Genomic DNA, 12948 nt, shown 5'->3' with positions numbered 1-12948 from the left:
AAGATGGCTCACATGTTTGTACAAAAATGAAAGAGTTACAGTGGGAATTGAACCTGGGTATCATTGTGCACTGACACTAGGCTACTCCATCCACTTGCTTAATCTGTCATAGGAATGGTCATAATATGTGGAGCTGTCATAGATTATTGTATCTACTGTCACATGTTTGGGGGAGGGAGGAGGGTCAATGACCACTGGGGATTAAGTGAGGGGTCATGCCTTCATCCCTCCAGTGGTCAGCTGGGGCACCTTTTTCAGACTTAGTCATGACTGGAACAGGTGTAAACAAAAACGTTTTTCTTTTCTGCTCTGCACCTTTTTTCTCTTCCACTATCGCAGAAAAACATCAGATTTAAAACATACCCAACTCCCACCCAAAACATGCTTCCAACATGCCCCCTTACAATTTTGGCTAACTGCGGAGTAAATTGCAACTTAGACATTTTGGTGAGGAAACATCCATCTGCTGCTTTCTTCCGCTTTGGAGACATTTTTATCTTTTGAAAATGAACACCATAGCCAGTTAAGTGCAATATTCAGCACTTAATTGACTGTGAATAACCACATGAAGATAGGACCGCATTTTATACAGTCCTATTTATGTGGTTATCCTTAGCTGGTTAAATGCTGAATATCGGATGTTCAACTCGAGGCTTTATTGATTGTTGAAGAAAATTATCCTGATGTAGAATGGTCAGCAGTTGCTAATTTTTGAGCTAAGCACTATTTTCACTGTTGATTGAACGATAGAGGCTATTGATGGCTGAATAATTGCTTTAAGTATGATGATCCGTAAAATTAAGAAGTTGATATAATTTTGGAAACTTAGGTTATAATTGCAGCTCTACCCCAATTCCACCTTGTAATGCCTATGCCAATAATTCCCAAACCTGGTCCTGGAGGCACCCCAGCCAGTCAGGTTTCCAGGATACCCAATATGAATATTCATGAGAAAGATTTGTATGCACTGCTTCCACTACATGCAAATCTCTGTTGGGCTCATTTTCAAAAGAGATAGACGTCCAAAAAGCATTTGGACGTTTTTCTCACAGAAACGTCCAAATCATTATTATCGAAACCTCTTTTTGGACGTCTTTCTCTGAAGTCCGTAAGAAGGACGTCCAAATCTCAAGGGGGCGTGACAGGGGCATATTCAAGGCGGGACTTGGGCATTCCTAAGAGCTAGATGTCTTTCAGCCATAATGGAACAAAACAAAAACCCAAGACTAAAACTTAGATGTTTTGAGCTAGACCTGTTTTTATAATGAATAGCTGCGGTGGGAATTGAACCCACTTCCCCGGGATCAAAGTCTGCTGCACTAACCACTAGGCTGCTCCTCTACTCCACACAAGAGGTGCCCTAGATGACCATTGGAGGGACTCGGGGATCACCTTCCCATACTCCCCCAAATCACAAAACATTTTTCCAAACAGCATTTTCAAAGGGAAAAGATAGACTTTTTTGTAGAAAATGACCTTTCCTGTTCTGATTTTGGGCATTTTACAAAAAAAGCCCAAATTCAGACTTAGATGTCATATCCAAAAATGACCCTTGTGCATTTCACTTTCCCAAAGTCACAAGGAGCAGCAGTGGGAATTGAACCCATGTTGCCAGGATCAAAGCCCACTGCACTAACCATTAAGCCGCCACTCCTCTGTTTTGGATGTCTTGCATTTGGACGTCTTTGTTCGAAAATCGACCAAAAAAGGACGTCCAAATCACAAAATGTCCAAATCACAAGACGTCCATAGCATTTTTGAACGCAAAAGATATACGTCCATCTTTTTCTAAACTAACCTTCTTTCCTGTTCAGAATTTGGACGTCTTTGTAAAACGTCCAACTTCTGATTTGGACGTTTCTTTCGAAAATGCTCCTCTGTGTGTTTTTTGTTCTCCATCTTGGTTTAAGGTGGATTATAAATTATAATAAATCTAAACCTATAAAAATTCAGAATTTCCAGGTTAAAATCAATTTGTATCATTTTGAAGAATTTAACTATATACTTCATCAGCACTGTGCTAATATATATTTCACTATAATCTGCTAGCAATAAGCCATGCAGAATTGTAGATGGTGTGGGATGCACATTTTTTAAATAATAAATAATGTGCACAACTACCAGAGCCAGTGTTTATCCAGATTTAGAAGTTACAGCTATATAACAAATTCACCATTATTTTGGTTTATCATATAGCTATTATCAAATTTTTTCAGGAATTTTGAATACAAGCATATTTTATACCCTTATTTTATGTACCATTCTCCAGATTCTCTATAGGTCACCTGAAGTTGGCCACCAGAATTTGCACGCTGATATCACATTCATGCGTAACTCAATTGATTAATGGGCAATAATAAGCACCAATTAGGCACTTAAGGACCCTTTTAGTAAGCCGCGGTAAAAAGTAGCCTGCGCTCATTGGGCAACTTGTTACCACAACAGGATAATGACTTTCTTGAAATGGGGCAGTAAATGGTCGTGCATTAATATTAAAATTAGTGTATGGCTCTTTACTGCCTGAGCCCTTACCATCACCTGTTTAGTAATCCCCTGGTAATCGGGCAGCATGTGGCAAATGTGGCCAATCTGCCAATTACCGCCGGGAATGCACCCCTCCCCCGCAGTAGAAAATAGAAAATTATTTGGCATGGGCTACCCACGTGGTAGCCTACTACTACTATTTAGCATTTCTATAGCGCTACAAGGCATACGCAGCGCTGCATGCCTTTCTAAAAGTGCACCTTAATTGGTGTTAAGCATTTAATTGGAGTTGCTCATGGAGATCCTCTGCACGTTATTCTGTAATGTGGTGCCTAACATTTCCTCTGTGGATCCCAAAAGGGGGATGACTATAGGAGACACATGGCAGGTCATGGGGTGCTCCCAAATGTTAGGTACTATGTTATAGAATAATGCCTATCGATGTCTAACTTTGGGCACCGGACTTATGCCTGATAGAACCAGGTGTAAATCTGGCTCCCAAAGTTAGGTGAGACCTACTCAATATGGTAGTATTCTGTAAAAGTTGGGCACCCTAGAATATGAGCTTCACGCAGATCTTCCTGATGCCTAATTTTTAGCGCCATATACAGAATCCAGCTCCATATGTATACAGATTTATATTTATATATAAACAGAGTACATAAGTACATAAGTATTGCCATATTGGGACAGACCAAAGGTCCATATCTCCCCTCAGCCGCCTTTTCTCCAAGCTGAAGAGTCCCTGAGAGAGAGTGTATATCTATATCTATTCATATGTGTGTGTGTGTGTGTGTGTGTGTGTGTATAGATATAGATATAAAAACACTACTGGGTTTAAATTATAAAAATAAATATACTCATAGAGCATTTGGTTTTGCTTTTAGGAAGTGCGGGTGTTTCAGAATCTAGAATTTACCGAGAATCCAGAGGACGCAGTAATACAGAGCCACATATCAAGCGCCCAATGAATGCCTTCATGGTATGGGCTAAGGATGAACGAAGGAAGATCCTACAAGCTTTTCCTGACATGCACAACTCTAATATTAGCAAAATACTGGGTAAGAAGAACAGTAAGAGAATCTTTGTTTATCGTTTTCTATCCTTCCACTGAATAGGAGTAGTTTGAAAAGACCAGTTAACCTAGTGATATGAAATAAAAATGCTAAAGATGTAACATATTAGAATGTACATTTGTAAGCTTGCATTCAGTTTCTTAGGGTATTTTAAAATTTTGGTGCATATAAAATCAATTTAATGTATGTTAAGCTATGAATTAACATATACAAAGTTGATTTGTGCATTCTAAAAACCCCAACAACATGTTAAATATGTGAAGAATATGTGAAGTGAAACAAAAACAATAGGAAAAAGTCCAGAATCCTAAAGTGAACCAAAATTCTTTCCTTCTCTACATCCTTAATAAAGGTTATATTAGCCAAGAGTTTGAAATAAAAAGGTCTTATTGGCTGGATTCACTTGGTTAGAAAGTATGTTATAAAAAGGCAAGTTTAATTTGTTATGTAAAAAGAATAGTTGCAAAGGGGGATAGTGCAAAGAAGTATTTTGGAGGCTCTTAGTGCTTTTTTTGTTTTCTGGATTACAGCCTTAGATTTTGCCAAGTTTAAAGTAAATCCTGAAAGGTTCCCATTATCCTCAATAATAGCTAACAAATTAGGAAGTGCTTGCTGAGGATTAGTCAGTAAAATCATCAAATCATCAGAATTAATCACCCGCAGCAGCGGTTCAAGAGACAGAACAAACAGAAGCAGGGACAGAGGGCAACCCTGTGTGGTTCCCCGCTGTATCATAAAAGGGGATGTTTTCCCGCCATTGACCAAGAGTTGGGCCATTGATTGTATATACAAAACATGCATAGCTGTCAAGAACCAGCCACCAATACCATACTTAGGGAGAACCTGAATCAAAAAGTCCCAACTGACTTGGTCGAACACCTTTTTGGCATCAAGGCTTAAGACAAGGCAGGTTCCTCTACCACCTGACAATAGGAAAGAGCCAATAGAACTTTCTGGACATTGATGACTGATTGACGACCCTTAACAAAAGCAACCTGATCAGGACTTATAAGCTAAGGCAGATAAGTGGCTAATCTAGTGGCAAGGATATTGGACAAGATCGTTATGTCAACATTAATCAACGAAATAAGATGAGTCTGCCCTATCTTGAGGCTTTATGGGGCTCAGGAAGTAGTGTAGTCACAGCGATATCAGAATGTAACGAAAACTGACCATCATTCACTACTAGTCCAACAATATTTCCACCAGTTGGGTCTGCAAACATTTATAAAATTCCCCCAAAAAACCCATCACTTCCTGGAGCAGAATAGTCTTTCAATGATATAATAGTTGATTGCAATTCTTCAGGTTTAAAGCATCTATAAACTCTGGGAGGAGACGAAGTAAATGGGTTCTATCAAGAAAAGAAGTTAAAGCCGAGGGAGGGGAGGGAAGGGGAAAGGCTTGCTTTGCATGGCACAGTTGGACTTCCAAATTAACAATACCCGCCACAATCTTTTTGTTGTGAGGCTAGTGTAGGCAATAATGTCACGGCACAAAACCCTAAATTTGTAACTGAGGCAACAAAGAGTGAAATGATTTGTCCAAGCTAACAGAAAGTAGGAGAAATGGTATTTTATAACTGGGCTTCCCTGGTTCTCAAGCCCCTTGGCTTTTCCTTTACTTGAAAATGAATACATTAATGTAAAAAAAGACAATTTATTCAGTTTTCTTTGATTTTAAAATATATAACACCTCTTTTGCTTAGTCATTAAGGGGATAATTCAATAAGGAGTTACCTAGTTTAAGTCAGCAAGAACACGGTAAATGAACAGTTTTCAGCTAAGCAGTACAGGGACAGTGCTTGGGTTTCTGGTGTTACCCCCCCCCCCCCCCCTGCAGTCTATAAATCGGCGCCCTCCTCCCTCATTAATATTAATGGTAGGTCACACAAACACCATTTCCCAAAACTGCTTTACTAGCTCTCAGTTTGTTCATACAATGCTATTATTTAAAGAAAGTTTTTACAGAAAAGGTTACAACCATGTAGTTTTTCATGCGATCATGTTTACAAAATTAGCAATGAATTCATTAATATCTAACTGGGCATATATCTGGAGCAGTGGTTCTCAACCTGTTTTTTATTTGGAACACACCAGACAAACGATGCTCACATATATGACACAGTGCATACATGAACCACACGGGCCTTTGGTCTGACAAAGTATAGCAGTTTACTTCTTACGAGTTAAATGTAAACATGGTCTGCAAGAAAAGGTGCAGATCAGTACTAGGACATTTCCCCATGAAATCACCATACAAAAAATATTCTGATTCTCATATCATCTGAGTAGTAGCAACGTAAATCTCTCCACTACCAGCTACATTGTGAAATAATACAAACCCTGAAAAAATCCTAACTCATCTTACATGTAGCAAACATGCCATACAACTAGCACAAATCCTACAAATATTACACTGAACCCTAGAACAGCAATATACCCGCATAGGGCCTCACGCTTAAGGGGGCCCCGCGCGGCGTGCCTCAACTCTGCCTCCTCCACTCCATCCCGCTCCCGCACCGGCGCTCACAGTCCGCTGCCAACCACCTGCAACCCAGACAGACTGCTGCGTGTGAGCTGGCTGCCTGCCAGAGACTTGCAGCAGCCGGGCTGCAGTGCTCCCTGGCCCTGCTCGCCCAGTCACCGTTCTGGACCGTACCTCTCCTCTTGAGTGAGTCCGCACCTCTGACCCCCCCAGGCCGCATGGCATGATGGTCGCAACGCGTGCGTGAGCGCCACAGACTGTGTGCAGCAGATCAGTAGAACCGTCCTGCTCAGTCCTCCTGAGTGACAGAAAGTCCTGGTCTGCCACTGATGATGCGGCCCACTCCCGTGACAACTTCCTTCTTCAAGGACGGGCTGCACGGGACGGGCAGAGAGAGTTGAGAGAGTTGCAGCTTGAGCTTCCAGCCGCAGCCAGTCAGAGACAGAGTGACAGACAGAGTCGGAGTCTTCTTGAATCAGAGAGTTGTGGTATATATTTTAAAACAATTTTAATACCTTGGTGGTCTATATGTTTTTATAGTGTACGTTATATTTTACACAGCACTTTATTGAGCCTGCAAATAGGTGGGAAAATGTAGGATATAAATGCAGCAAATAAAATTTCATTTTTATTTTATTGCATATATCTATATTATTTTTGCTTATGAATGGGGTGGAGCTAGGGCAGGGGCGGGGCTAAGATGGGGCCCCACCAAATTGGTCTGCACAGGACCCCGCACTTGCTAAGACCGGTCCTGAATATATCTACAACTATACAGAAACTACATACAAACAGAATACTGTACCTCAGTCACATGCAAGACAATGACAGATCCTTACCAATACAGAGCACAGGATCACGTTAGAAGTAGAAATAGAAATATGAAGGTAAATATTGAACTGGGAATCCCAAGAAGTCAAACTCTGCATATACTACAATACTAGAGAAATAAAAATGCATTTACTCGTACTCAACACAATACAAAGATATCCATGATGCACATTTCCCAAAACTAACATATTCCAGTTAATAAATTCAAAATAAAACATATTTTTCTACTTTTGTTTTCTGGACATTTTAATTTTCCATCATGTGGATCCCAATTTTTTTTCCTTCTTTCCTGTCTGTCTTGTTAACGCTCTTTGAAGTGGTTGCGTTCTATTCGTTGTTTCTCTTCTCTTCTCCTGTCTTGCTCCATTTCCTACCTTTATCTGTCTCTGACATATTGATCTTTTCCTCTGCCTCTCTGTCCACTTAACGTTTACCCTGTCTCACTCTTCTTCTTTTTACTTTTCACCTACCTCTCAATTTCCCATCTCCTTCTCTCACCCCCTAACTTTTCCCATTTCCTATCTTACTCTTTCCTCATCCCCCTGTCCCCTTATATCTTTCATGTACTCATTACCACATTTTTACCCTCTATACTCACTATCCTCCTCATGCATTTACATGACATGTTCTTTGACCTCTCCCATATGTTTCTACCATTCCCAGCATCTATCCTCCCTTTCCCTCCTTCCTCTTCTTGTAGCCCACCATTTCTTCCCTTTCTGTCTCCTTCCTTCCACCTTTGTAGCCTGCATTCTCTCTGACCCTTCACCTCCAACCTTAGTATCTCCTTGTCCCATCTGTCTTTCCTCCTGCCCCCTCCTGTGGTCCATCATTTCTTCCTCTCTTTTGCATTTCATCCTTTCCTACTCCTCCCCCCCCCCCCCCCCCCCCCCCACCTCCACACCCATGGTCAGACTTCTTTCCTTCTTTCTTTTCTCTCCCACTTTGACCCTGTAGCTCAACATCCCTCTCTTCCCTCTCGTAGTCCAGCATATCTCCCGCCTTCACTTCTGTGCCTGGATCCAACATCTCTCTCTCTCTCTCTCTCTCTCTCTCCCCTCCCTCCTTCCCCTCGGCTCCTGGTCTAAAATGTCTCCCTCCCTCTGCCCCCAGAATTAATATCTCTCTCTTTCCTCCAACCCTGGGTCCAATATCTCTCCCCCTCTCCTTCCTTCTCTCTGCACACTGAGTCTGGCATCTCGTCTTTTCTCTCAACCTTATCCCCTCCTCTTCCCATGGTCTGGCATTTCCACTTCCTTCTGAATCCCCCTCCCCAATACCTTAAAAGATGTCTTTCCCTCTAGTCTAGAGATCACTGGTAGCCACAGCAATTCACACAAGCTGCTGGTGGCTGGTACCAGAACCTTCCCTCTGCCACATCCTACCCCTTCTGACATAAGTTCCTGTTTTTAAAGGGGCAGGGCGTGGCAGAGAAAAGATCCTGGAGCTGAATGCCGGTGGCCTATGTGAACAGCTGTGGCCACCAGTGATCTCTAGACTCCAGGTTAAGACACCATTTAATCTAAAATGGAGAGGGAGGAGAAGGTGCCAAACCACAGAGGGCAATAGGATTGAGATAATGGGGCAGAGAGAGGTGCTAGTCATGTGGGTGAGGCATTTGGCCTCCTACTGCCCTGAGCTGATGAGCCTGGAGACAGAGCAAAGGTATAGCAGTAGTAGGAGATCAACCCAGGCCTTGGTGTGGCAAGGGTCACCACAACAGTAGGTAACGGTGTTTCGTTTGTATCACCCTCCAAAAGTTGGTGCTCCCCTACCATGTGTACCAGATCGCACCAGTCCTGAAGAGGTATTCTGTAAGTATGCACCCAGATGCAGTAGCATGTACTTTAAGGATGGGAGTCCACATGGGCAGAGTGTGGACAGAGCATGGGAGGGGCACATAGTTATACATGTAGATGAATACATTTTATAATCTACACATGTGTTTTTGCAACCTAGACGTGAGCATTTATATGAGCTCTATAGCTGGAATGTTTACCCCTTCCATATAGTCGTGATTTCAGCCACTTATGCTTCTGTTCTATAAAGGAAAGTAGGTGCCTATTTTTCTTTATAAAATAGCCTTCAAATGAGTACTTTCCTAGTGCCTAAATCTAGGAGTACCCTTACAGAATTACTCTCTAAGGGGTTGATTTTATTACAGGATACCTATGTTAGAAGTCCAAAAAGGTCCTATTCTAAGCCTATTTCATAAAGACAACCAACATAGACACCTGGCTACTTACTGGCCTATGTACTGTTTTGGATGGACTTTTAATTACTATTTATGTTTGATGTTGTTTTGTTATTGTAAATGTGTATGTTTTTTAATGTATGTAACTATTGTTCTCTGCCCTGGGTAAGGGTGGATTATAAATAATAAATCAAACCTATATGCCTTTGTAAAATAAACTCCTAGATTCAGTCTCAACTGTACACAAATTCCAGTGTTTAAATTTATACCTGTTCTAAAGAAGGTCTAAATGTAAATATACATTCAATGCATGTACATGTATATTTTATAATAAAATATGTGTGTACATCACAACTGTCTCCATCATGCTCAAATTATGCTCCTGGAAATGCCTACAGACAGATTGTATAAAAATAGGTACACACTTTCCATATGCATACTTTTTTCAGGTAATACAGGCTTTACATGTTGAAAAAGCTTTATAAAATTACCACCCCCACAAGACAGGTATGGAATAATGAAAAGTAAACCTTTATCATGTAATCATTTTTCGACTTTAATCTTTACACATTCAAAACCATACTGTAATAATTTTCACATTCATATTAAATTGATATTATTGGACAAGAAGTGGCATTCTATATGCAGAATATTTATCAATATGGCACAAATATTACATATTAGTTATTAACTGTAGTGCATTTTAATGGGAAATTATAACACCTTCCTCTTTCTCTTACCAGCTATCTCTGTTAGGAACTTTCAGATGCTGAGGTGCAAGCTAAGGTCATTCTCTTAGCAAAAAATGATAATTATATCTGAATACATCTAGAGTTAATACATATCAACTAGCATTGACCTTCCAAACTATTTGCATTTATCAAACCAAAACCAGTCTAAGTTAGTTCAACCCATTTTGTGACTCTATGTAACCTTGGGCTAATCACAAATCCTTGTGACAACACTGGTACATTTATATGTCTGTCCTGTCAACTTTCAGTGGCACTTGCTATGTCTGGTCTACCAATCTATAATTTAGTTGTATATTCTATCATTATCATCATATGCTCATTTTCTAGCCAAATGAAGGCAGTATAACTCTTGAATGTTAGCCACAAATATATTGTGTTCATTGTGAAAAAAAAAATCACCTGTAGCATGTTTGTTGACAGTTTTAAGTATCATAAGTACATAAGTATTCCCAAAAAAGTACAAAACATTTTATACTGCTTATCCCAGAAATAGTGGATTTTCCCCAAGTCCATTTAATAATGGTTTATGGACTTTTCCTTTAGGAAGCCATTCAAACATTTTTTAAACTCCGCTAAGCTAACCGCCTTTTCCACATTCTCCGGCAATGAATTCCAAAGTTTAATTACACGTTGAGTGAAGAAAATTTTTCTCTGATTCGTTTTAAATTTACTACATTGTAGCTTCATCGCATGCCCCCTAGTCCTAGTATTTTTGGAAAGCGTAAACAGACACTTCACATCTACCCGTTCAACTCCACTCATTATTTTATAGACCTCTATCATATCACCCCTCAGCCGCCTTTTCTCCAAGCTGAAGAACCCTAGCCGCTTTAGCCTTTCCTCATAGGGAAGTCGTCCCATCCCCTTTATCATTTTTGTATCTTAAGAGTCCTTTTACTAAGCTACATTAAGCTGCTAGTGTGTATTTTACCACGCAGTAGATATTAACATGAACCCACGCTAGCAGCCAGTATGAGAAAATTCTCGCATTCTGCTGGGAGGAGCAAGAACTGGGCATGGCTCGGGCAGGTTGAAGGCATGGCTGGTTGTGACAGCTAATGCACAGGTCGTACCATAGCTGTATTTAACACCACCTGAACAGGAAGCACTAAGTGCAGCTGCGACACCAGCAGTCCAGTAGCACAAATGCAGTCATTTGAAGTAATGCAGCAGCATATCCCTATGGCTTTTGATCCCTCCTCCCGATCCTCTCAATGTCCGATTTCCCCTTTCAAACTCCCACCCAGGTCAGAACCTCCTCCTGAAACCTCTCCCAATCTGATCCCCGACTGACACATCTCCTTCCCGACAAAACCCCACCCTCCAACACAGCTCCACCCCTGAAAGAAAAGCCTGCCACCAACAGAGCCCTACCCTTACTTCACTGAAGGACCCTCGGTAGGTCCTAGGGAGGTTGGGGAGAGAGGGTAGGGCTTTGTCAGGAGGCAGGTTTTCTGTTGGAGTGGGTATCTCATCAGGGGGTAGAGTTGTTGTATTAGGGCGTGGAGATGTATTAGGAGGGTGAGGTTGTTGGGTCAGGTTCGTAATATGTCCCGAGGGAATCAGTGATCCGGGTGTCAGCCAGGAGGGAGGGTTGGAGATTGGGATGTCAGGGTGGGGGAGAGGAATCAGTGACAGGGAGGAAACTGATGTGAGGGGTGTCTCTTTGAGTGAGTTGCCACAGCAGGGCTATAAAATGTTTATTTATAGTATTACTTGGGCCAGCACCATGTTACATACTGTGCCTGATAGTGCAGGTACTCTAGTGCTCTCTGGCACTTCATGTAACTCGGTGCCCTGCAGCAAGTGTCTGCCCTGTGCAATAAATTGGGCTCTTCAGCTTGGAGAAAAGGCAGCTGAGGGGTGATATGATAGAAGTCTACAAGATAATGAGCGGATTAGAGCGGACAGATGTGAAGCGTTTTTTTTACACTTTCAAACAACAACAAAACCAGGGGACACAAAATGAAACTAGACTATGGTAGATTTAAAACAAATAGGAGAAAGTTTTTCTTTACTCAGCGTGTAGTTAGACTCCGGAACTCGTTGCCGGAGAAGGAAGTGACAGCAGCTGGCCTTACGGAATTCAAAGGGGGTTTGGACAGATTCCTGAGGGAAAAGTCCATTGAACATTATAATTTTTTTTGGGGGGGGGGGGTGGGTTGCCGGGTTCTTGAAGCCTGGATTGGCCGCTGTCAGAGACAGGATGCTGGGCTTGATGGACCCTTGGTCTTTTCCCAGTATGGCGGTACTTATGCTGGCCACATCCTCTGCATTTACAGCACTGCTTTTGCACTAACTTTATGTTTAATTTTGCTGTTAACCTGCGGTTGAGGACTAAAACTTACCTCACTTTAGTAAAAGAGACCCTAAATATAGTAACACAGCAGCACATTGCTTTATTCGCATTATTAGAAAGCTGTACATCACTACAAATCATCTTACATATTTTAATAAGCCACTGAAATCTGACAACCAAGGCAGTAATTGGTTCAAAATTTAATAAAGAGCAATAAAAGAAAAGTCCGTAAACCGTTATTAATATGGACGTGGGAAAACTCCACTACTTATTTCTGAGATAAGCAGCATAAAATCTGCTGTACTCTTTTGGGACCTTGCCAGGTACTTGTAACCTGGATTAGCCACTGTTGGAAACAGGATACTGGACTTGATGAACCTTCAGTCTATCTCAGTATGCTGATGCTTACGTACGTATGTAAAATTTTAAAAAGGAAGAGGCTAAAATATATAATGTATCCTTAAAAATGTTTTTAAATAATATTGGGTTAGCAAGATCATTCTTTTCAAAAGCCCCATATCCTTTAACTTACTCTGATCATTAAAGGTGAAATGGGAGGTCAAATTAGAAAAAAAAGAAAAAGCTAATATCTATACCTGATATTCAAAATTATTACTGTAGAAAAATAGAAAATAATGTTCAACCACTGATGCTGATGTACTATTTGGGTTTTGGTTTTTGGTTTTGGGGGGGGGGGGGTTACTTTTTTTTTTTTTTGCCATTTGGGCAGCATTAAAAAAAACTAAATAACCTACAAAAATTGTGAGAAATATTGAGTTCTATGTGTGGGGGGTTTTTCATGAAATGCTATTTGTGAAAAAAATG

General features: G+C 40.9%; 1 protein-coding gene across 2 annotated transcripts in view; it reads left to right on the top strand.

The window, feature by feature from the left end:
• Window positions 1–12948, top strand: part of SOX5 (SRY-box transcription factor 5) — an 860916-nt gene that overhangs the window by 832345 nt on the left and 15623 nt on the right. For both annotated transcript variants that reach the window (XM_030214565.1, XM_030214564.1), the window contains exon 14: window positions 3372–3545. In XM_030214565.1, coding sequence (XP_030070425.1) covers window positions 3372–3545 — 174 coding nt within the window. The remainder of the gene's footprint in view (window positions 1–3371; window positions 3546–12948) is intronic.

Source organism: Microcaecilia unicolor, chromosome 9, assembly GCF_901765095.1.
Source record: "Microcaecilia unicolor chromosome 9, aMicUni1.1, whole genome shotgun sequence".
Taxonomy (NCBI): Eukaryota; Metazoa; Chordata; class Amphibia; order Gymnophiona; family Siphonopidae; genus Microcaecilia; species Microcaecilia unicolor.
The sequence above is the reverse complement of the archived record's forward strand: the minus strand, read 5'-3'. Positions and strand labels throughout refer to the sequence as shown.